The following is a 24,948-nucleotide window of genomic DNA, read 5'->3' as shown; positions in this document are numbered from 1 at the left end:
ACTTCACGGCTTATCTCCTCCTATTACTTTTCTCTCTTTGAAGTTTTCACAATCCTTCATTAGCATTAAGTTCAGACTGGTGAAAGGAGATCCATTGTGAACCAGACAATACTCAATTTGCATTTAAATAGCCAGCTAGATAAACATTTCTTGTCTGACTGAAACCCTGTTTTTCACCTTTGCTGTTGACCAGTCTCTAGACAAAGACCTTAAGAATTTAATTTTCAATGTATATACATAACTCTTCACGAAACACACTTACAAATGTTGTATAACGATACTAGTGACCAGAGTGGAACCAGCTTTATTTGAAACTTCACATGATACTCTTCGGTGAATTACAATATATGCACCAGATGCAGGAGATCCCTGTAACCCTTCTGTGCCCCCGCTGAGCCTCTTCCAGTTGGTACTAAGAGGTTCTTGGGTCGCAGTGTAGAAAGTTAACATGGGAGAAACATGGGAAGATTTCTATGGCTGTAGCTCAGATGGAGGAAAGATCGCTTCTTCTGTCAGTTGTGGCACTAACCCTGTGAAAATCCAGAGGATTTCCAGGGACTGGCTGGCCTGTGTGGAGAATGGTTAGACAATTTCCTCCGAACCTGGTACAGTAGTGGGAGTTCTTTGAGATTGGAATGAGGAGAAGGGAATGGTGAGGGCTACTCCTGTGATTAAAGCAAGCAGAATTTGGTGCTCATCAAAGGAATGGCTCTTGGGATTTAATCAATATAAAGGTGGTACTATATTCAGACTGTTAAACAGGGTTTAACTGGCTGGGTTTTTTTCACCTTTGAAGCAACCCGGGCTGTGTTTGGTTATTCTGGGAACTAATGTCACTAGACAGGGTCCTGTAGCTGCTGGCCTGGACCAGGCAGTCATGGCAGGGTTAATCCTCTGGGAGTTGACGATTAAAGTGTTCTTCCTCAGGCGTTATTTTTCCAATAAGCATGTTTTTCATTTGCAGATACTGTAGTATCGGGCCATCCACATGTTTGGCAGCTTTCCAAGTGCCTACAAGCTTGTGTTTACTGTACAGTTTCTCACACTTCTGGCATGGAACAGGACTGTGCTAGTTCCGCCAAAGAAAAAACACATTTGGAATCTGCCAAAGAAAAAGGAAATTACCAGAACAGCAGCTGGCATCTTTCCAAGCCCAAAGGGCAAGTGGTACCCCTGTGAACCTAAAGGTAATATTCAGAATAGGTTCCGCGCATAATCTTTATCTGCATGAATTTGATTTTGGAAGGCAAGTTCAGGAGCAGACTGCCAGCTGTTAGTCTGGAAGAGTGGGTATTGGACCACCACAGTATTGCTCAATGGTCTGTAGAAATCTAGCAAAAGAGAATAAGTGCAGAAAGAATAAAATGTAATTCTTCTTTTGCTTTCAGGAGAGAGCACATATTAAAGGGATAGTGTTGGGTTAAATTAGAGTTTTTAAAAGTTCTAACTGAGCTAACAGCACCTTACATTATTAAAAACAAACTCCTATATTTTTTAAATAACCCTCACATTCTTATTTAATCATCTTACTTGCATTCCTCTGAGCTTGGACAATGCAAATAGGCTGGTCAACTTTTTTTTTTTCAGACTCCAGTCAATGTGATACATCAGCAAAATAGTGCAGTGTTTGGGTTAGAAATATCTCAAAATCTTATAACAACAAACTGTTGTCACTGGAATGTTTTGTAACTCAATGGATACAAATCTATTCACTTTTGTTCAATATGCGTTTTGTAATCTAAAGTTCCACTAAAATGAAAACAATAACTTGAATTAGGTAATTAATTTAAAATGATTTAAATTCATGTCTGGGACTGCAGCTGTCTCTGGAGCTCCAGTTTTGTGGTTTTTATAATTATTAATCTGTTTAATAAGGGGGTCTTTTCTCCTGTTGCTTTGGGAGGTTCATATAAAGGGGAAACAGACTGTGCAGGGGAGAGTGATATAGACGAGAAAGGAAATTCCATCAAATGCACCAAGTCAATTTTTTTTCTTTAATTTTTCAGTTATAGTAACTGAAATTTTAAGACCAGGAGAGACCACTAACTAGTTTGAGTAGATGAAATTCAACGTTGATAAGTGCAAAGTAATGCACATAGGAAAAATTATCCCAACTACACATATGTAATGATGGGTTCTAAATTAGCTGTAGCGACTCTAGAAAGATCTTGGAATTATTGTGGATAGTCCTCTGAAAACCGCAGCAGCTGCAATCAATGTGCAGCAGCAGTAAAAAAGGCTAACAGAATGTTAGGAACTATTAGGAAAGTGATAGAAAATAGGAGAGAAGATACCATAATGCCACTATATAAATCCAAGAGGCATCCACACTGAATACTGTATCCAGTTCTAGTTGTCCCGTCCAAAAAGTATACAGACGCTCCCCAACTTCCGTTCTGGAACGCCTTGCGTAAGTCAAATTTTACAGAAGTCAGGAGCGTATACCCGACGATTACATGTGCAAAAAAAAAAAAAAAGCTTACGGAATTTATGGAACATTTCCCCTAAGTCTGGATTTGTGTAAATTGGGTTTGTGTAACCTGGGGAGCGTCTATGGAATTGGAAAAGGTTCAGAGAAGGGCGACAAAGATAGTCATGGGTATGGAACAGCTTCCATATGAGGAGAGACTAAAAAGATTAGGGCTGTTCTTCTTAGAAAAGAGACAATTAAGGGCGTATATGATAGAGGTCTATAAAATCACGTATGTGGGGAAATAGTGAACAGAGAAGTGTTTATTTACCCTTTCCCGCAATACAAAACCCAGCAGTTACCCAATGAAATTAATAGGCAGCAGGTTTAATACAAACAAAAGGAAGTAATTGTTCTCACAATCCATAATTCAGTTGTGGAAGTCATTGCCATGGGATGTTGTGATGGCCAAAAGTATAACTGGGTTAAAAACAAAAAGTACTAGATAAGTTCCTGGAGGATAGGTCTATCAATGGCTATGGGCCAAGATAGTCAGGGATGGAATGTCACGCTCAGGGTGACCCTAAACCTCTGACTGCCAGAAGCTGGGAGAGGAAAACAAGGTGGATCTCTCCAAAACTGCCTTTTTCTGTATGCTCCCCCTGAAGCTCTGGTATTGGTCACTATTGGAGTTAGGATTCTAGGCTAGATGGACCATTGGTCTGACCCAGTAAGGCAGTACTTACGTTATGTTCACCTGCACAACACAGGCAACTTACAACCCACCCACTAATTCCTACATCCAGCCCAAATCTGTTGCCAACCCTTGTTGGCATATACCTCCCAACGTGTGTGTTTTTTTTTAAAGCCACTGCTGCTGGAGTCATGAGATTACATGAAAACATCAAAAAGAAGAACAGGAGTACTTGTGGCACCTTAGAGACTAACAAATTTACTACAGCATATATATGCATCCGAAGAAGTGGGCTGTAGTCCACGAAAGCTTATGCTCTAATAAATTTGTTAGTCTCTAAGGTGCCACAAGTACTCCTGTTCTTCTTTTTGCGGATACAGACTAACACGGCTGTTACTCTGAAACTTGTCATGAAAACATCTTACTTTATTAATGAGAGAGCTGTTTCTAGCTTTCATTGTTGTGGAGAAAAGCTTAAGAATACAAACAATTAAGGCTCACAAACCAGAAGGCAAATAAAAAGCCGTTTAAAAAAATTATATTCTTTTGGGGCTTGACTCATTATTTTTTGAATGCCTGTGATTGACAACACCAGTACTGTGATGTTAAAATTACAGAACTGTGTCATTGCCAGTATATGACGTCCTACATGAGGTATTGTTGGAGCAGGGAACAGTGGTCAGGAATCTTCTGGGTTTTATTCATAGTTCTGCCATTGACTTCAATCCTGGAACAATTCTTTCCTCCTTACGATGGCATCTTCATCCGCTAACGGGTTTAATATTCATATCATACTGTCAGGTATAGTTAATGTTTGTAAAATGCTTCCTGATTCACACTTAAAAGATGCTGTAGAAGTGCTTAAGTATTGCTATTATCTGGATTTCTATACAAAAGGTAGAGAAGAATGCTAACATTATTTCTTAGCAGGGTTCCATGCTCAACTCTCTTTAATAGAAATAAATTTAAAAGAACAAATTGACCCTTTCAGATTGTGCTCTGGTTACTCAACTATGTCATAATGAAAGTATTCCATTCAGATTGCTTCACTCAGAAAATACACTCTATCCAGTGGATTTATTGCTTCAGTCATTGCAGTGGGTTTATTTTTTATATAATAAAGAGCTTGCTTTCAAATGAGACTTGGAATTTTGGTGAACAATTTCACTGAAAGTCTCAAAGGAGAGGAAATCAGCCTATTTGTACATGCAAATCAGTTAATTTCCACTTTCAAATGGGAACTAGATACATAGCTTTCGCTACACGCTTTGGACATGTAATTACTAGTTGGTAGATTTAAATCCAGGCCCACCCATTTCCTCCAGCTGCAAAATGGGTAAATACTTCCTTTAATTTCATCTGGTAGCAACTGTGTTTGGAAGGAAGGGGTAACTGCAAATATCTGCTGCTCAACTTTCGAGCAACAGTGAGAAGTGTGAATCTCTTATTTAGAAAAAGGGAACTGAATACCATGAACATCATCCACCTCTAATCTCCTTTCTTACTCTCTTAATTCCTTTTGTTTGTCTTCAGAACTTCAGAACTTCCTTCACCACCAAAGACAGAGACACAGCAGTTCTGCCAAACTCATTAAGTCTAGAACCTTTGCAGACTGGAAATTTGCTGCTTCTTCATAACCAACATTCTCTGGTGGCAGCCTTCTTCTGTAGTTAACGCCTTTGTGGAAATGAAGAGAGATCCTATGAAGCTGTTCCTGTGGCTCTTGCTGGTCATCTCTGATGTTTTGGCTTTCAGAATGGAGAAACCTGTCAGAGAAAGGGCTGTTGAGCTAATGAAGAAAGCCCCTCTAATTGATGGGTATGTAGAATGTCTTTTTTTTCAATACACCTTGGTAACTTTCATTAACAGGGTTAACATTTCTAAAATGGTGGCCTAAACATAAGATATCCGTAGGTATTCAATATACACTATGTGCAGGCATGGAAGGTAGATGGCTCAAGACCAAATTATGTAGCTAGTAGACTAAGAAAGGGTTCTGTAGGGGCTATGGGGAGATGCTAAGTTACATGTAGTAAAATATATATGTTTTTTGTTTGGAGAAGAGTTACATCAAATAGCTTGAAAACCAGCCAAAAACCTTTAATTCACCCTTCCCATATAACATAAAAAAACACCTTGGTTTCCTTATACACACATACTTAAGACTAGCAAAGCATATTAAATGTAACTGTACTTTATAGTGAACCTCCTAGATCACTTATGAGATGCAACAAGAGAATCAACCATTCACCACAAATTATTGAAAATCTGAAAAATATGGATCTAGCAAACTAAACACTTCAATGGTAGGATTTCAGTTTCAATCCTTGTAAACAAATATTGGTGTATTTTAAGGCCCCCCCATTATCCTCTGCCTGTTACAATGGAAGACTAAGAGCTAAATCCTGTAAACCCTGAGCACAGGGCCAGATTAACTCTCCTGTGGGTTTGGGGCTATTAGATTTTGTGGGGTCCCTGGGGGTTTGGAGTGGGGGAGTGGGATCAGGGCTGGGGCAGAGGATTAGGGTGCGGGAGTGGGTGCAGCTCCAGCTTGGGGGGGTGGGCTCTGGGGTGGATCCAGGGATGGGACATGGGGTTAGGGTGCAGGAGGAGGTGTGGGGTGCAGGCTCCAGCTGAGAGGTGCTTACCTCGGGCAGCTCCTGGTCAGTGGCGCAGCAGGGCTAAGACAGGATCCCTGCCTGCCCTGGCTCCGTGCTGCTCTGCTCCCCGAGGTGGCCGGCATGTCTGGCACCTAGGCAGAGGGGCCAGGCTGCTCTGTGCGGTGCATGCTGCCCATCCCCACAGGCGCTGCCCTCACAGCTCCCATTGGCCGCGGTACCTGGCCAATGGGAGCTGCAGAGCCGGTGCTGGGGGCCGGGGCAGCGTGCAGAGATTCCTTGAACACCCCTCGCCCAGGGGCCGCAGGGGCACATTGGTGAGCTGGCGCTCATGGCTCCAGCCTGGGGTTGGGGCAAGCGCCGAGGCTCAGGGACCAGTGTCCGGCCGGCAGCGCAGAGACTTGCCACGGGCCGAATGAAAAGAAGAAGTGGGCCGCATCTGGCCTGCGGGCCTTTGGGGCCCCCCTTAGCAAGAGGCCCTGGGCTGCAGCCCCTAAAGCCCCTGCATTAATCCGGCCCTGCCTGAGCAGCACAACCAATTCCGATTTCGCCCTGGGCTCTAAAAGCAGAGGCCCATCCATTGTTGCACAGCATCAGTGGATCTTAGCAGGTTCTGAAGACCAGAGATGGAAGCAGCACCCGTGGCACAGCATTTATGTCTCATTGCATTAGCTTATTACTCTGAAGGCATTTTCCATTTGAATTCAAAGGCTATTTATAAACTCCTTTGGCTCAAGTTGCATTAGTCTTCAGGGGAAATTTCAGCGTTTTTCTACTTTTGCATTATGCAATTCTACCATCTCCCTTCTTCAGCTCTAACTTTACTTCCTTTTGTATATGTTTATAAAGCAGGCAGCACGATATGGGAGCATGCCCAGGCAGCTCAGAGGAACATTGTTTCTGTTGAGTCTGACTTCATCCAGGAACAGAAGGGAAAGGGGTCACTCTAGCACTCAAATACTATTGTGCTGTAACCAGTGGTGAGCTGGAGCCGGTTCGCACCGGTTCGCGGGAACCGGTTGTTAAATTTAGAAACCCTTTTAGAACCGTTTTCCTGTGTGGGACAACCAGTTCTAAAAGGGCATTTAAATTTAACAAGCGCTCCCCGCCGTGGCCCCAGCTCACCTCAGCTCTGCCTCCTCCCATGAATACTCCGCCCTGCTTCTCCTCCCCCCCTGCTTCCCGCGAATCAGCTGCTCGCGCGGGAAGTCTGGGAGGGCTCAGAGCAGGCTTCCTGCTCAGGCCAAGGAAGAGGGAGCTAAGGTAGGGGAAGGGGGGGAGCGAGGAGGGCCACGCGCCCTGGCCGGTCTCTGGCCATGGTCCTGCCCGGCCCCGCATCCCCGCCTGCCCGGCTCTGGCCGCAGCCCTGCCCGGCCCCGCATCCCTGGCCGCCCGGCTCCGGCTGCGTCCCCGCGTCCCCGGCCGCCCGGATCCTGCTGTGGCGCGACATGGCCCGGCTCCGGCAGCGCGGGTCCGGGCGCGGCCCCGCATCCCCAGCTGCCCGGCTCCGGCTGCGGCTCTCCCCAGCCTCCTGGCTCCTGTCGCGGCCCTCCCTGGCTCTGGCCAGCTGCCCAGCTCCCGCCACGTCTCCGGCCCCGACCCCGCGACTCTGGTCCCGGCCCCATGTCTCCGAGCTCCTGCCGCCTGGCTCCTGCCCTGGCCCCACGTCCCTGGGCTCCGGCCGCCCAGCTCTTGCCCCGGGCCTGCGTCCCCGGGGCGGGGCAGGGAACAGGAAGGGGGTATTGGAGAGAGGGCAGGGGAGTTCGGGGGGTGATGGGGAGGTGGATAGGGGTTGGGGCGGTCAGAGGGCAGGGAAGAGAGGGATTGAATGGGGTCAAGGGTCCCGGGGGGAGCAGTCAGGAAGGAGCAGGGGTTGGATGGGGCGATGGGAGGCAGTCAGGGGCAGGGGTTTCAGGGGCAGTCAGGGGACAGAGAGAAGGGGTGGTTGGATGGGGCAGGGGTCCCGGGGGTCCATCAGGAATGAGAGGAGGGGTTGGATGGAGCGGTGGGGGGCAGTCAGGGGACAGGGAAGGGGGGTGGATGGGGCAGGGGTCCCTCGGGTGGGGGGGGGCATCAAGAAACACGGGGGGTTGGATGGGGCAGGAGTCCCGGGGGGTGGGCCATGACTCCCTCGTGGGGTGAGGAGGGAATCGGTTGTTACGATTTTGGCAGCTCATCACTGGCTGTAACTCAAATAAAATTCAAAAATCCAACTTGCCTGTCAATAGCATGGCTGCTATCTGCAGAGCCAACATTTGAAGAGAAAGAGTGGAGATGGGAATAGAGCTAGAAGAATAAGGTGGAAAGAGGGGCTTGTGAGAGAAACTTCAGCATCAAGGAGTGAAAGGGGGAAAACCTTCAGGACAGCAGAAAAAAAGATCTGCAAGGAATGAAATTTGTTACAGAAAGTGAGGCTCCAAACAAACCTCACTGCGAGGTGGTGCTTAAAGTGGGCTGAGAAAAGTGGGTGGGGTTTATCATAATTTGGGAGCAATAGCTTTGGTAAGACAGTCAAGTCTGGCCTTAGGGAAAATGGCACCCTGGGTGAACTTGCATTTTGGTGCCCTGGCCCCCATGGGCATGGTGCCCCCCATTGCCCCTGGTCACCACCCTCCCTTCCCCCCCAACCCCTGCACCTTCCTCCTGCCCCCCTAATCCCTGCACTGTGCCCCCTTCACCCCAACCCCTGCACTGTGCCCTCTCACCCCAACCCCTGCACTCCCCTCCTGCCCCCCTAACCTGTGCACTGTGCCCCCTTCACCCCAACCACTGCATTCCCCTCCTGCCCCCAACCCCTGCACTCTGCCTCTTTCAACCCAACCCCTTCACCCCGCTCCTCTGCCCAGAACCCCTGCACTTTGCATGCCCCCTCCTGTGCCCCTAACCCCTGCACTGTGCCCCTGACCCCTTCACCCTCCTTCTATGCCCCAATACCTTCACTGTGCCCCGTTCACCCTGAGCCCTGCATTCCCCTCCTGTGCCCCCTTCACCCCAACTCCTGCACCCCCCTCCTGTGCCCCAATACCGGCCCCTCCTGTGCCCCAACCCCTGCACTGTGCCCCCTTCACACCAACCCCTGCACCTCCCTCCTGTGCCCCAACCCCTGCACTGTGCCCCCGACCCCTTCACCCCCTCCTGTGCCCCAATACCTGCACGGTGCCCCCTCACCCTGACCCCTGCACTCCCCTCCTGTGCCCCAACCCCTGCACTGTGCCCCCTTCACCCTGACCCCTGCACCTCCCTCCTGCCTCCTTCACCCTGACCCCTGGACCTCCCTCCTGCCCCTTTCACCCCGACCCCTGCACTGTGCCCCCTTCACTCCAACCCCTGCATTTCCCTCCTGTGCCCCAACACCGGCCCCTCCTATGCCCCAACTCCTGCACTGTGCCCCCTTCACACCGACTCCTGCATCTCCCTCCTGTGCCCCAACTCCTGCACTGTGCCCCCGACCCCTTCACCCCCTCCTGTGCCCCAATACCTGCACGGTGCCCCCTCACCCTGACCCCTTCATCCCCTTCCTGTGCCCCAACCCCTGCACTGTGCCCCCTTCACACCAACCCCTGCACCTCCCTCCTGTGCCCCAACTCCTGCACTGTGCCCCTGACCCCTTCACTCCCCTCCTGTGCCCCAACCCCTGCACTGTGCCCCCTTCACACCGACCCCTGCACCTCCCTCCTGTGCCCCAACTCCTGCACTGTGCCCCTGACCCCTTCACTCCCCTCCTGTGCCCCAACCCCTGCACTGTGCCCCCTTCACACCGACCCCTGCACCTCCCTCCTGTGCCCCAACTCCTGCACTGTGCCCCTGACCCCTTCACTCCCCTCCTGTGCCCCAACCCCTGCACTGTGCCCCCTTCACACCTACCCCCTGTACCGCTCTCCGGCCCCCTAACCCCCTTCCTGTACCCGCGTGGGGAAAGTACTGACCCACCTGGATGCACAAAGCAGCTGGTACTGCTTCCGGGTCCCCCACTGGACTGCTGCTCCTCTGCCCCGTGAACCCCCTGAGCTGCATAAGGGGAGGGCAGGAGAACAGCAGCTGCTGATGCCTCAGCACAGCCCAGGTGGGGAAGTGACCTGAATGCAGGGAGCCCTGGTGTTGTGTGTGTTGGAGGAGTGAGAGAGAGAGAGTGTGTGTGTGTGTGTGTGTGAGAGAGAGAGAGACAGTCAGTGGGTGTTATGTTGAGGGTAGGGTGACCAGATGTCCTGATTTTATAGGGACAGTCCCGATATTTGGGTCTTTTTCTTGTATAGGTTCCTATTACCCCCCACCCCCGTCCCGATTTTTCACACTTGCTGTGTGGTCACCCTAGTTGAGGGGAATGTGTATGTGCCTGAGTGTAGGAGTGCCCTGTCTCTTTAAGAAAGCACTCAGGGCCAGGAGCCTGAAGGCTTGTGTTCAGACACAAGCAGCCACCAGGAGCTCCAGACCCAGAGAGGCAGCAGCACACACAGATTCCCCCTGTCCCCTCACCCCAGTTCAGTGGAAATCAGGTGCATGGGTGAGGGGGACACCTGGACACCAGCAGACAGGAGGATGCTCCCAGTCCAGAGTGGCTCTGGGGAGGAAGTGTATGGGGGGGGGACAAAAACAGCAGATGCGAGGAGGGGAACCCCTGCTCCAGAGGAGTCACCTGGCTCGGACAGCTGGTCATCCAACTGCCCCCCAGCCCCCTCTCCAGTGCTGCTGCTCGCCTGCCTGCCTGCCGCCTCCATTAGCCCAGTTGGCCCTCAGCAGGTCAGGTGGGAATCCAAACCCTGCACATGGCACCCTCTTTGGTGGGGGCCCGGATGATCCAGAACTTAAAGGAAAGGGGTCACTCTAGCACTCAAATACTATTGTGCTGTTGTAGCGCTGAGAGACCCTGGTCTGTCCGTGGCCAGGATCAAAGCGGGGCCACCCCCCCTACTCTCCCTACCGCCTGACTCAGTCCTGCCTGCACTGGGGCCAGGCCCGACTCTCACTCACTCCAGCCCCGCGCTCCCCCTGCGTCTCCGGGGCCTCTCTCCAGCACTTGTGGAGGGAGGAGGAATGGCGAGCTTGGGGAAGAGGCGGGGATTTGGGGAGGGAGCCAATGGGGGAAGGAGAGGGCGGAGTCGGGGCGGCGGGGGCGCAAGCCCTTCCGGGCTCCAGAGCCTTTGCTTGTTTGTCTAGTGTTCCAACCTAAGATTGGTCGGGACGCAGGACAAACAAGCAAATATCGGGACAGTCCCGATAAAATCGGGACGTCTGGTCACCCTACTCTAAGGCCTGGTCTACACTGGGGGGGGAGATGGTCCTAAGATACGCAACTTCAGCTACGAGAATAGCATAGCTGAAGTCGACGTATCTTAGGTCGACTTACCTCGCGTCCTCATGGCGCGCGGTTGACTGCCGCCACTCCCCCGTCGACTCCACTTCCGCCTCTCGCCGCGGTGGAGTACAGGAGTCGACGGCAGAGCGATCAGGGATCAATTGATCGTGTCTACAGTAGACACGATAAATCGATCCCCGCTAGATTGATCACTACCCGCCAATTCGGCGGGTCGTGTAGACGTACCCTAAGTAATCTCGGCGCCACTAGATGGGACAGAACACCACACCCAGGAGGTGTGTGAGTTACAGTAACTCAAATGAAATTCTAAAATCAAACTTGCCTGCGAATCGCATGGCTGCTATTTGCAGATCCAACATCTGAAGAGAAAGAGTGGAGATGGGAAGAGAGCTAAAAGAATAAGGTGGAAAGAGGGGCTTGTGCAGTGATGAGCTGCCAAAATCTTAGGAACTGGTTCCCTACCGGTTCTTCGGCGGCACTTCGGCGGTGAGTCCTTCACTCGCTCCGGGTCTTCGGCGACACGTCGGCGGCGGGTCCTTCAGTGCCGCCGAAGACCCAGAGTGAGTGAAAGACCTGCTGCTGAAGTGCCGCCGAAGAACCGGTAGGGAACTGCTCGGTGAGTACAAGCACCACGTGCCTCCCAAAACAGCCTATTTCCCCCCCTCATCCGATTCCCACCCACGTCCTGCCCCCGACTGCCCCCCTCAGAATCCACAACCCATCAACCCCCCCGCTCCTTGTCTCCTGACCACCCCCTCCCGAGACCTTCCACTCTAACTGCCCCCCAGGACTCCACCCTCTACCCAACTCGCCCTGCTCCCTGTCCCCTGACTGCCCCAACCCCACCCACCCACCCCGAGAGACTCCCGGAACTCCCACGCCTACCCAACCCCCTCCCCTGTTCCCCGTCCCCTGATCGCTCCCCCCAGAACCTCCGCCCCCTCCAACCGCTCCCTGCCCTTTATCCAACCCCTCCTCCCAGCCCTGGCCCAGCCCCCTTACCATGCTGCTCAGGGCAGCGTGTATGGATGCCGCACGGGCCGCTGGAGCTCGCAGCACCACCCCCTTACCATGCCGCTCAAAGCGGCAGGAGGTGCAGAGCTGCCCAGGAACGGTGCAGAGCGCTGGCGGCGTGGCACACTGAGGCTTTGCAAGACAGGGGAAGGCGGGAGAGGGGCCGGGGGAGCCTCCCCAGCCGGGAGCTCAGGCAGGCTGGATGTGCCCAGGGGCCGGTGTAACGACAGAAAAACCTCCCTCTCCCAATTGCCCACCCCTTTAACAACCGGTTCTAAACCAGCTTCTAAATTTAACAACCGGTTCGCGCAAAACGGTGTGAACCAGCTCCAGCTCACCACTGGGCTTGTGAGAGAAACTTCAGCATCAAGGAGTGAAGGGGAAAAACCTTCAGGTAGGGTGACCAGATGTCCCGATTTTATAGGGACAGTCCCGATTTTTGGGTCTTTTTTCCTATATAGGCTCCTATTACCCCCCCCACCCCCAGCCCGACTTTTCACAGTTGCTGTCTGGTCACCCTACCTTCAGGACAGCAGTAAAAAAGATCAGAGGAATGAAATTTGTTACAGAAAGTGAGGCTCCAAACAAACCTCACTGTGAGGTGGTGCTTAAAGTGGTCTGAGAAAAGTGGGTGGGGTTTATCATAATTTGGAAGCAATAGCTTTGGTAAGACGTTCTTAAAGTGTACCCCTCAGCCACTCAACCTAATTACATTTTATTTGCCAGGTTTGCAACCTCTCCAACCTCTAGAGAACTGTTGCAAGGGTGTTGGCAGTTAACTTTCAAGGGGAACTAAAAGTAGATAGATAGATAAACATTAGGAAAGGACAAGCTTGTTTGTATCATTAATGCTATTTATTTTACTTCTTAGGCACAATGACCTTCCATTACGACTGAGGATATTGTACCAAAACAGACTAAGTAAAATCAACTTAAAAATTCTCAACACCACACGCACAAACATTCAGAAACTTCAGTCTGGCCATGTCGGAGCTCAGGTATGTACTGTTGGTGGTATGACATGGATCTCTTAGAATATTTATACTGCTTGTTCTACAGGTGGATCTGAGCAAATTCCAGACACACATCCAGATTTTGGATATGCCATAGTTTAGGAGAGGTATTTCAGATCTGGGATTTTGATTCAGCCCATGATAGAAAAAAGGGAAAACTGCATGGCTACAGAAGCTTTTCTATATTTACATTTGCCAGACTTTAAAATACCTTTGCAGAATCCAGCTCCACTTATCCAAAGTTTTATGTATTTTTTTTTTTACAGCAACTGAATTAAAAAGTTGTTTTATCCTCCTGTCCTTGGAAGACCGTGTGAGTGATTGGGGTTGCCAAGATCCTATTATCAGCGAGTGTGCCCCTAGTCAGATTATGTGTTCCTTTGGGATTTCCCAGTGATGAAAGCTCCCTAACAAATTGCCAAGGAGGAAGTGGTTTTATTTATGATTCTGCTGATAATGAAGTCCATGAACTTGTTGTTTGGCCTATCAATGTCTCTTTTTCAGTTTTGGTCGGTGTATGTTATATGCAGCGCTCAGAACAAGGATGCTGTGCGTCTGACCCTAGAGCAGATTGATGTTGTCAAGAGGATGTGTCAAAGCTATCCAGAACTTGAACTTGTTAATACTTCTCAAGGTGATACTTTTTTATAATGAAAATGTTTCTTTAATGAGATTGCAGGAGGGAATATATGTGAGATGAAGTACTTGGCATATCACACATTGCATATTAAGAATCCTAGTTCTGACATTTACGGTTGTGAAATGATTGTCTGCTGCTCAATGCAGATAGCTCTAAGTCTTTGTCTTCAATTTACTGTGGCGTTTATCTTCCCTTTAAACTCCAGGTATTGCGGATAGTAAAAATATAGCATGCTTGATTGGAATAGAAGGTGGCCATTCCATTGACAGCAGTCTCGCAACGCTAAGGATGTATTATGACCTGGGTGTTCGGTACATGACTTTAACGCACACCTGCAATACTCCATGGTAACTGATGTGCCCTTGTTTCTGTAACGCTTACTTTTCCAGTGCAAATGGATGGCAGTTTTAAGAGGTGCCAAAATTGGTTTGAAAAACGTGGGAAACTGCTATCTGTGACTAATGGTGGAGGAGTTGAAGGGTGACTGGTGTCCTTTGGATAGGTCCGCTTGTTATGTGGTGGGTTGAAGAAGAATCTGTTTGCCACTTGATATCTCAGTGACATCATGGGATCTATTTTAGTTTGTTGGCAAAATAAATACAGGGAAGTCATCATCTCCATTGCTTTGTGAGAAAACTAGAATAGGATGTAACTGACACGTTTCTCTTCTGGAAGGAATGTTACTGAGACTGGTAAAAAGTTCGTTACAGGCAGGAAAGGCAGTAAGAAAGGGTTTTCTGTGCGATCCAGCTAACTTCATACATTCCTTATTGGAGTGGTGAGTGCTGTGTGTGAATTCAGCTCTTGATGGCACTGGAGACTCTCCTCTTTGGCCAGCCCCAAGCACATACCACATGTATAGCTGTAAAGGCTTGTGTACTGCAGGTGGGTGGGCTGGCGCTCGGTTCACACACCTCCATATCACACACCTATTGCCTCTCCCAACTGCTGGCCAAGCACACCCCTCTTGTACATACCCAGTGAAGGAAGGATTTGGATCCCAAACTCTCCCTGTAAGAAGCAGATTGATCCATCTCCTAGAAGACTTTGCTGTTATGCCTCCCTCCGCCACACTAGTGGTGATGAGCAATGCTTTTTTAACCCACAGTTATACATCAGCTCTTAAGTCTGCTTAGAGCCCCCTCATCCTGCAGCTTCTTCTAGGGTCAGCCTTAAGTCCTCTGTCCACAAATTGACCAGCAAGGAAAATGTCATTGCCACACTCCTGTCATGGTGTGAGAGGCGTCCACACACTTTCAGTCTTAGGATTCTTTACTGAGGGAATTAATTGTGATGTAGACATCTGGCACTGGGAACTGCACTATGCCAGTTCTTTCCACAAACACCTTCTGAACAGTAACGTTCTCTGCTGGGTTCAAACTGGTGACCTAAATACCAAAGCCTGCAAATCATATTTCTAATTCCTGAGTCACACAGACCCATATGGGGCGAAGAACAGCTAACAGTAAAAAATGGCCCTGCATAACGCTGTTCCTTCCTACTGATCTAGTTTTGACAAATTGCCCTCCAGTATCCTCTGTTTGGCTATTGATGCCAGCCTGAACATCCTGTATCCACTTCTTACAAAGCCATTGTCATATCTTTCTACACTGTCTCCATGGACATAGATTGTCCTTTTGGAATTGCTCCTGAAGACCACCACTCTCTGATTAGTCCTAAAGACCCACCTCTGCTGTAACACCCACAAGAAATAAGTCAACAAAAGCATTCTTTATTATATCATTTAAAAAGTAACCTGTGCCCATGCTGCACTCAGGCCTAAGAATCACCACGTTATTGCCCTGTTGTAATTCCTTTTCTTCCTCACCCAAACTGGCCCTGGTCAGATGGCGTGGGTGCAATTTTAAAAGTGAACTTAGTTTTGGTGAAAGATACCAGATTGATAGCCCTGAAGTCTGCTAGTGTTGCAGCATTAGACAGCATGCACTTCCTCAAAGTGCCGCACCCATGTGAACTAGTTCTGACCTGGAGGACTAATGTCTAGGAGTGAGATACAAGCATGACATTGCATGAATGAGAGCTATGCTTATCTGTAAACTCAGCTATATGGCTTCAGGGTGAGGGTTTTTTACTGTGTTCGTGTGAAATTTGATTGTTTGGATCTAACCCACTAGAATAATGCAATGGTTTCTTACATGTTTTCTTTTTGAAGGGCAGAATCTTCATCAAAGCAAGTACATAACTTTTATCCTAATCTGAATGGTCTGAGTTCATTTGGCAAAGTAAGAATCTCTCCTCAATGGCAACCTAAGCAAACTTTTCTCTCATTAACACCTTCAAAGATTCTGGTCCTTTTTTTTTTTTTTTTTAAAGCAGTGTGTCTGAAGAGATTTAATTACTATAAATTGTAGATGGCCTTGGGATGGGGGATTCAGAACTTATGTAAAGAGACTGACTATATAGTTCTATAAAAACAATGAGGAGTCTGGTGGCACCTTAAAGACTAACAGATTTATTTGGGCATAAGCTTTCGTGGGTAAAACCCCACTTCTTCAGATACATGGAGTGAAAATTACAGATATGGCATTTATGCCCATATCTGTAATTTTCACTCCATGCATCTGAAGAAGTGGGTTTTGTTACCCATGAAGCTTATGCCCAAATAAATCTGTTAGTCTTTCAGGTGCCACCGGACTCCTCGTTGTTTTTGTGGATACGGACTAACACGGCTTTCCCTCTGATACATAGTCCTATAGTATGTAATAAAAATTGTATTCTTACTCTATAATTCTATAGACTTTTCCCCATCCTACAGAAAGGATTTCCCTCTATTAAACTGTTTATGTTCCATCATTCCTCAGCCTTCTCTGTTTGTAGCAATTCAGTAAATGTCTACACAACCTTGTGGGTTTTGTCTCTATCAAATTCTGTACAACTTTCCCAGAATGGGATATTTTGAGGGGCAGAAGGTGGGAGTATTCAGGACTTGAGGTACAGTAATAGGTTGCAGGAATTGATAAATCAAGATTAAGGCTAAGATTGTGTCACCGATATTTTTAGTAAAAGTCTCAGACAGGTCACGGGGAAAAAGGAAAAATTCAAGGAAGCCGTGATCTGTCCGTGACTTTTACTAAAAATATCTGGGACAAAATGGGGATCTGCGGGTCCCCCCTCTGCCTGAAGCTGACAGCTGCACAGGGGCTAGGAGCTGCTGGCAGCAGCGGGGGGCTGTGGGGTACCCTGGCTGCCTGCAGCTCTGGGTGTCCCCCTGCTGCCCGTGGGGGCCAGGAGCTGGGGGTGTCCCTGCCTACTGTGTCAGCTGGGAGCTGCGGTGTACCCCTGCTGTCCGCAGCTCCAGGGGCCCGCAGTGGCCGGGAACTCAGGGATTCCCTTGCTGCCGCTGGGAGCTGTGGAGTGCCACCACTGCCTGTGGTGGCCAGGAGCTGTGGCGCTCTGGCATCTGGCACTGGGAACTGCACTATGCCAGTTCTTTCCACAAACACCTTCTGAGCAGTAACGTTCTCTGCTGGGTTCAAACTGGTGACCTAAATACCAAAGCCTGCAAATCATATTTCTAATTCCTGAGTCACACAGACTGCAGCTCCTGACCACTGCAGGCTGAAGTCACGGAGGTCGCTGGAAGTCACGGACTCTTGACAATTTTAATATAAACTATCCCAAATCCTGTGGTTCTTTAACTCAGTTTTTACTCCAACTTCAAATGAAGCTGTGGAAGTTTGCCTGAATAAGAACCTCAGGATTTGACATAATCCATTAAATAGCAGCTATAACATGTTCTTGACATTCCTGTTTCAAAGTACTTTATAGCAGTTGTTCCATAGACTCAAGTACTGTTTCTTTAAAGAGTGCCCAGGACAAATGGGCTTCTAGAGCCTGATTGCGTTGCCATTAGAGATGGGCCAGAGAAATTCTAATGTGGATTTTGAACTCCTTTTCCTCCCGCAAAAGAACTTCTGTGGTGGTTGGGTCCATGACTTAATCCAGGCCACCTCTATTCAAAAATATTTTTTTAGACCTGAAACTAGAAGAATGTTGTCAGTGCTGGCTCAGTGCTCACAAAACATAGCACCTAACACAGAAATTGGCAAAACTTGAGAAGCACAAATTTGGTCTGAAAATAGATTTCAGTCTTATTTCCAAGGTATTAACTTCAAAAGTAAATTAAATAAGTTTAAACTCATGATGTTGAGGTTCCCATGCTCCTTTATTTTCAGTTATGTTTAGAAGTTTATCCTGGGAAGCCCTCCTGTCCTTTCAAGTGTTCAGATGGCGGGGATGAGCAAACTGGGTTAAATTTTCCTGTCAGAAGTGCATGCAAGTCTGTTGGTTTCCATGAGTGTTGCAAGTGCTTATTTAAGGCACGAGAGACTTAGAATCTGGCAAAATGCAACAAATAATTTGGTAAATTAGTACAATTTTCCCACAGCTGTTTCAGAACACTGAAAACTCAAGGAATAAGAAATTGCAACATTTCGTATTAGCAGCAGTACTTATTAGTGAAGTATACAGTATACAGTGAAGTATCAAGACCTGTATATTTTATATACAAGGCTGAGCTTTTAAAAATGTGATAGCTGCAGTTAGCATTGAGAAAGAGACCCTGTGATGTGCTAGTGTGTCCCCATTAGAGAAACGATTAGGAAGCCTGTGCTAGCCACAAAAAAACCCACTAGTAGAGAGACCCATACCCACTTCTATGACAGCTGCAGACTGTAAGTATTTAGTCACATACATCTGCTAACCGATCTCCTTTAACAGAACGCAATATACTAATACTGCTGTCTGTAAATCTGTGTTAGGAAGTGGTGATGGAGATGAATCGCTTGGGGATGATGATAGATTTATCCCATACATCAGACTCCACAGCAAGAATGGCTCTCCAGATCTCCAGAGCACCAGTTATTTTCAGTCATTCTTCAGCCTTCTTTGTCTGTAACCACTCAAGAAATGTTCCTGATGATATTCTTCAGAGTTTGGTGAGTGACTTGAAAAGATTTCACTCCTCTGGCCGGCCCAAACCAATCCTGCACATACAGGATTCAAAGTGTACTTCTCTTCCTGTCATCTCGGAAGTCAGTTCACTCTTAGTCATAAGCAGATTCTAAGCAATAAGTTAAGCATTTGCTCCTCAGGCTATGGCTTTGGGTTATATTCGGTATGTGACTGCAAAGGTGGAACAATTGCTGGCAGGTTGAAAAGAAATGCTTGCAATGAGAGGAGGTTGAATTGGTTTGACATGGTCACTGAAGTAAATGGAGTTACGCTGATTTACACCAGATGAGGATTGCATAAGGGTTAGGGAGGCAGCAAATTGTGTTCTCAACTGACCTTCACATGTAGAATGGCATTGATGGGCTGTAGATGGAGCTGCGTTCACATCCCTTGAGGGTGACCATGACACAGGGCCCGTGAATAGCTGCTCACAATACGTCCCTCTATCTTTCAGGAAAGGAACAATGGAATTGTGATGGTGACTTTCTATACAAAGGTGCTGGCCTGTGGAAGAAAGGTGGTGAATGTTACAACTGTGGCAGGTTTGCATCTAATACACTGCAGTTCTGAATAATGATTCCTTCTATAAATTTCTCTTGAGTCTGAGCCACATTTCAAGTGCAAATCTTTGTTGCTGGAACGCACACATTTGCCCAGCCCCACACTGTGTAAATCACAGCCACTCAGTGACTTGTAACATACATCCCTTTAGAGTGCACATCTAAATCTGGTCAGTTTTAGAGTTTACACTTATTGAGCAATAGTAAGGCACAGGCCATTAATAAGTAGCTAGAGGAACTGATGGCCCAAAGTGGACCATTAACTAAATCCTAACTGGGTGTTAATCCCCAGGAAAAGCTCTGACCGTAAATAGTTAGTCTGAGAGTAGAAAACCCCCCAGGGGTGTTGGGATATAGGGGTAATGCAATTTCCATTGCTATATACATGGTATTTCTAGAGAATTAAGGTCCTGCATGTGAGCCAATCATAAACCTCAAATCACTTTTAATCCGTCTAGTTATTTTATTCTCAAAATGACTAGTACTGCACTGAATACAAATGTCAAGCTAAGCACCAGTAGGTATCAAGGGCCTGTCACATACAGCATTGAATTTTATCCCATGTTCTACACGTATCTTTTGACATCACATATTTAAAGTGAACTTAGTGCTTTGTCTAAACATTGTGAGACATGTTAACCAAACACCAATATGTCTGAAATAGATTTTCTTCTTGCCCTGTGCTTTGACATTGTTTTCTTTATTATTTTCTTCTAGATCATTTTGACCACATAAAGAAAATTGCAGGTTCAAAATCAATAGGAATTGGTGGTGACTACGATGGAGTGGATCAGTGAGTAAAACAATATATAAATTCAGAAATAAAGTGCTCCTCGGATCATGAGGATTTTCTTTCAGTTCTTTTGAAAATGGCAGGCTACGGCTATCGGAGCAGTTTGTTGTGCCGTTTCTATTAAAACACATTTTGATAAAGCAAGGGCTTGATTGTTCCCTTCTAGATCAGTGGGAAGATACATTTCATTTGGTGTGGGGTGGAAATGAGCTTGTCAGCACAACAATCCCCCTATTGTCCTCCTCACCTCATAGGTGCCCTCTTTGAGGTCAGGGATTTGCATGTGCCAGCAATGAATGGCAGAAAAGCTGCCGGCGCCTCAAATGGTTAGCTCTTCTGGGAGGCCATTTGTACTGTATAACTGTTCCCTCCCCCTCCCCTTCTTAGCAACTCGGGAAGGACCACGTGGCCCTGAGGCTAAAGTAGAGGTCTGGCTATGGCTTCCATTGGTTCCAGGGATCTAGGGGCTTGGGGGGCAACATTCTGTTCTGTCAGGGAACCCTCCTCCCTTCAAAACAAGCAGTCTGATCTCTGCACCCTGTCTCCCCTTGCTCATGCCTGGGATTGCTTCTGGGGTAATGTATGGCCCAGCATAACATATGGACTATAGCATAAGACTAGGCTGCTTGGCATTTGCTTGCCTTTAAGCTTTTCTCCTTTCCTTTTCTATTGACTCTTGACCTTGCGCATCTTTCTTGCTTGTGTCAGAGACACTTGGGTACAAGTCATATCAAATGGTGTGGATCACAAAAAAAAGTCTGCTCCCACAGGGACTAGCCATTCAGTAATAGGAATCTCCTACACGGCAACAGTTAACAATTGGAGCTTATTGTCTTGTACACATTTTCACTAGGATATTCAATAGAACTGGTGTTGGGGGTTCCTAAAGTGCTGAATGAGCCATGGAGAAAAGGGATGACGCTGCTAGTTTGCCTGACACAGATTTAAAACAATGAGCCCTGCACATAGTCTTTCAAAACAATGCCAAAGGCCCATGAAAGTAAACCCTGGAAGACCAGGTATGCATAGGTTTGGCTGCTTCCTACTTCCAGCTCCCATTGCTGTGACAGGAATTACACAATAGACGTCAAATTGCTTATTGCATTCCCTTCAAATGGAGGGTTTCATGTAGCTTTCTTTGCATGTCCAAAACTCCCAGTGAGCTCAAAACTGGGACTTCTCCCAGGACTTTGTCCCCCTAGCTTCTTCTGATAAATGACTTAACGTGTATAGTAGAGTAGAAAAAATGCTCAGCAATTGTTCAGGGTATCATATGCGTACAGACTCTCTTTTTAATAGTATAGAATTTCATAGGGGAGAGTACACTACAGCCTTCTGTTGCATAGATGTTTTCCTGGCCATCAGAGATGGGGTGTGGGGAATGAGGGGTGTTGTTTTTTTAATACTGCTCATGCTGCTTTAGTGTCTGCACAGAATGTAGCCTCTCTCTAGAATGCACAGTTTAGTCCCACTAAAGGAATGCTTCATGCAGAAAGAACCTTGTTTGGTATGGCTCTGGGGCTCAACTGCTCTCCCAATTAAGTCAGTTGGACTTTTGATTTTGACTAAATTGGGAGAAGGGTTGAGTCCTCTGGTGACCTGTTTGTCAACTGGACCCTTGCCACAATCATTTAAAAACCCCTCTCTACATTATTCATCCAGAAGTATGGGTTATATATATATATAGTATGCCATTCTGTGTTTGTTGTTGTTGTTAACAGATTCCCTGAAGGATTGGAAGATGTTTCGAAATACCCTGCATTGATTGAGGAACTTCTGAGAAGAGGTTGGACTGAAAGCGAACTGACAGGGGTTTTAAGGGAAAACTTCCTCCGTGTTTTCAAGGAGGTGGAAAAAGTAAGATTAAAAGCAGTTGCAAAATTATGTTGACAAACACTGAATTTCCGGTTGCTGCCAAGGGGGAAAAGAGACTGTAGTTCTCAAAGCCCCGCTTTTTTTGCTGTGCAGGAAGGATGTGAAAAACAAGGGAGGGAGTTAATACAAAGATTCAAAATGGCTCTTGGGAAGCAAAGATTAGAAAAGAGGCAAGGGGAAGAGTGTGGATGGGACAATACAGAGCCAGTTTCTTTTTAAAGAGGACTCCAGTAACTGCCACTGTTCTTTAATTCTAAATTAAATTACTTCTCAGTTTGCTAGCTACAAATATACCAGGATTGGAACTATCACTTGAGTTCTAAAAATGTCAGTGTCTTATGCTGAATTTTACATGTGCAGCCAAATGCCTGACATGTGATGTGACTGAAGTGTTCATGACACCTAATCCATCTTTCACTGACTTAAAATAATTCAAAAAGGTGAAAAATTGTTAGAGACGTTTAAGTCTTTGTATTAAGACTATTAGCTGACTATGGTGGAGATACTAATTAACTCAGTTCAGTTGGAGATTTCCAATGGAGATATCCACCGCAGGCATGGACCAAAAGATTTACCTGCTGAACTGCTAGATGTGTGACGCTTTGCCAGGATGTGTGCCATAGCAGACTCTGGGAAATCTTTTGTATTGAAGAAACTCATGAGAGCACAAAAGATTAGATTAAGATAACAAAGTTGCTTTCCTCATCCTGAATGTATTTTGCAGTACAGTTTAAGTATGGTTCACTTGAATTAACAAAGTTCTATTATAAGACTCTCAATAAATGTATTACAAATCTCCAGGGCAATACTATTTGAATTCTTCCAGGTGCGGAATGACAGTAGATCAATGAATGAGAATGAGGATGAAATCCCACAAAGAGAGGTGCAAAATTCCTGTCGTCTGGACCTAAGAAATCCTCCTCTTCAGACATCTGATACGCTTCCCATTTCCTTTGGATCTGCTTCTGTGGTACAAACTTTGGGTCTAATGTTCATTAGTGTAGTATATATAATACTGCATTAACAATGCACAGAAACCTGATGGGTCAAAAGGGTTATTGAATACACATACAAAATACACATGTAGAGTGAACTGCAATGCAAATGGATAAAATCTTCTGCTTAGCTACAAAGCTGTACCTCCAAGATGTGTAAATAGTATTAAACCTAGAGCATCATTTAAGCGTACCTACATATGGCTTTAGCTTAAGTGTTTAGGTAGCAATGTTTGGAATACTGCTTGGTGCTGAATACTCTTGGATCCACTGATGTCAAAGGAAGCTGGTAATGCCCAGAACCTCTCGTCAGATCCTGTACTACGTACAAGGCCCCTTGTTTTCAGTTTTTATTTTGTTTAACATTTCCTGTGAATTTCAGTGTTTATTACAAAAAAATTAAAAACATGGATGAAAATGAGTGCAGAAAATTCACTTCATGGTTTTCTGGGTTATTAAGAAAAAGCAACAGAGAAAAGTAGGAATATTGAAAAGTAAAAGCAGCTCACGCTGTGATTTATTTCATGAACTGTATGTAAACACTTGCACGTGTATGCGTGTGTATCTTCCACTACATTTGCCTTACATTAACAGACAGCCTTGCCTAAATGTAAATGCAAACTTATTAACATAAACACGTCACCTAATGTAATGTATTGGATTTCCTTAACATAATCAGTATTTTTATATACTTGAGTAGTCCAAAATCTGGGTGAAAATCAGTAAAAATTGAACAGTAGCTTTTTGGAAAACTTGGGAATTTTCCAGTAAAAACGGAAAACGAAGGGCCTGAACTATGTGGTTCAAGCTCTTAGCTGGTCACTTGTCTTTGGATGCATGCCTGGTATTAGGATTGGGGACCAGAAGTACTAGTCAAATGGAATTTATTATTATTATTATTATTATTATTATTTTTTTTTTTTTGCATTTTAAGGGTTTGTAGGTGACCATTGTGACATCAGTCTGAGAAGGAAAAAATGCCATGGCTCTTTGAAGGAGAATGTGGCCTTTTTAAATTATGTTTTTGCCAAAAGTTAAAGGATTCTCTCCACCTGGAGATTATTTGAGAAACTATATTCTGCCCTTTATGTAGTGTCACTGCAGTAACTGCCTTCACTTAAGTCTGTGGGCCAGGTAAAGATTCTAGGCATGTGGCACTGTGGATCTGCTACAAGTGTTTGAATGCTGTTCACCAGGGACAGAATTAAGCTGTCATTGGTTTGTATATGCCGCAATATCTTGCTTTGAATCCTATCTCCAGTTCATTGCTTTGAGCCAGGGAACGCTAAATAACTATACAATTTGTTTTGGGTCCCATTCCTTTAGTAGCCCAGGGCAGCATTATTTATGATAATGACATCTGTCGTTGCATGTCTGCACAACATTTAGCATCTGGCATCTTCAGGACAACAAAGGCTGGATATCTCAATTGTTTATAGAAATGTAGGTCTCTTCTAAATATGTAAAAATCAGACGCCTACCCTCCACTCCAAGAACTTCAACAGTCCTGTGCTGACTTTTTCCCTTTGGGAGCACTGTTTATTTGCCCCATTCCTGTTTTTATCTTTTCAAATGTTAGTAACTGAACTTCTCTTGAGTTATTAGTGATAAAGCTGCCACGTGCCATCTTGAACTTCTCCAGGCAGTGACTGTGGAGGACTGCTGGAAAGTAAAGAGCATTCTTGGAGGAGATGATAATTAGGGTTGGGTGAAAAACGTCTTGTGAACTTGCATCTGATATTTTTGCCAGCTAATTTCATGTAGTTTTCAATTTGTCAATGTCATTTTCTGGTGGAATGTCAATGCAGTTCAGTTTTCAAGACCCACTTCTAGCACAGAATTATCATCTTGGCTGCATCATTAGCTGTTTTGGCTTGTGGTTGTGCTAAAGGGTTAAACTTCAGCAGGAAATCTGAAATTGCCCCATCCTGCCAGACACTAGTGTCACACCTCTTGTTGACACTGACAAACAGATAGAAGCCAGGTGTCGAGATTAAGATGAAATACAAGAAGGGTAGATTTTCAGCAGCATCAATACCATGATTACT

General features: G+C 46.4%; 1 protein-coding gene across 6 annotated transcripts in view; it reads left to right on the top strand.

The window, feature by feature from the left end:
• Window positions 1-23,321, top strand: part of LOC128848916 (dipeptidase 2-like) — a 42,932-nt gene extending 19,611 nt beyond the window's left edge. For 4 of the 6 annotated variants that reach the window (XM_054049192.1, XM_054049190.1, XM_054049189.1 and 1 more), the window contains exons 3-13: window positions 965-1,187; window positions 4,638-4,922; window positions 12,922-13,048; window positions 13,568-13,697; window positions 13,909-14,050; window positions 15,877-15,946; window positions 18,485-18,661; window positions 19,132-19,219; window positions 19,955-20,030; window positions 21,752-21,887; window positions 22,732-23,321. In XM_054049192.1, the coding sequence (XP_053905167.1) occupies window positions 4,792-4,922; window positions 12,922-13,048; window positions 13,568-13,697; window positions 13,909-14,050; window positions 15,877-15,946; window positions 18,485-18,661; window positions 19,132-19,219; window positions 19,955-20,030; window positions 21,752-21,887; window positions 22,732-22,929 (1,275 nt within the window). In that variant the 5' untranslated portion in view covers window positions 965-1,187; window positions 4,638-4,791 and the 3' untranslated portion in view covers window positions 22,930-23,321. The remainder of the gene's footprint in view (window positions 1-964; window positions 1,188-4,637; window positions 4,923-12,921; window positions 13,049-13,567; window positions 13,698-13,908; window positions 14,051-15,876; window positions 15,947-18,484; window positions 18,662-19,131; window positions 19,220-19,954; window positions 20,031-21,751; window positions 21,888-22,731) is intronic. The other 2 variants (XM_054049195.1, XM_054049193.1) reach the window with 1 other exon arrangement.
• The last annotated feature ends 1,627 nt before the right edge of the window (window positions 23,322-24,948 follow it).

Source organism: Malaclemys terrapin, chromosome 14 (genome assembly GCF_027887155.1).
Source record: "Malaclemys terrapin pileata isolate rMalTer1 chromosome 14, rMalTer1.hap1, whole genome shotgun sequence".
NCBI lineage: Eukaryota > Metazoa > Chordata > Testudines > Emydidae > Malaclemys > Malaclemys terrapin.
The sequence above is the reverse complement of the archived record's forward strand: the minus strand, read 5'-3'. Positions and strand labels throughout refer to the sequence as shown.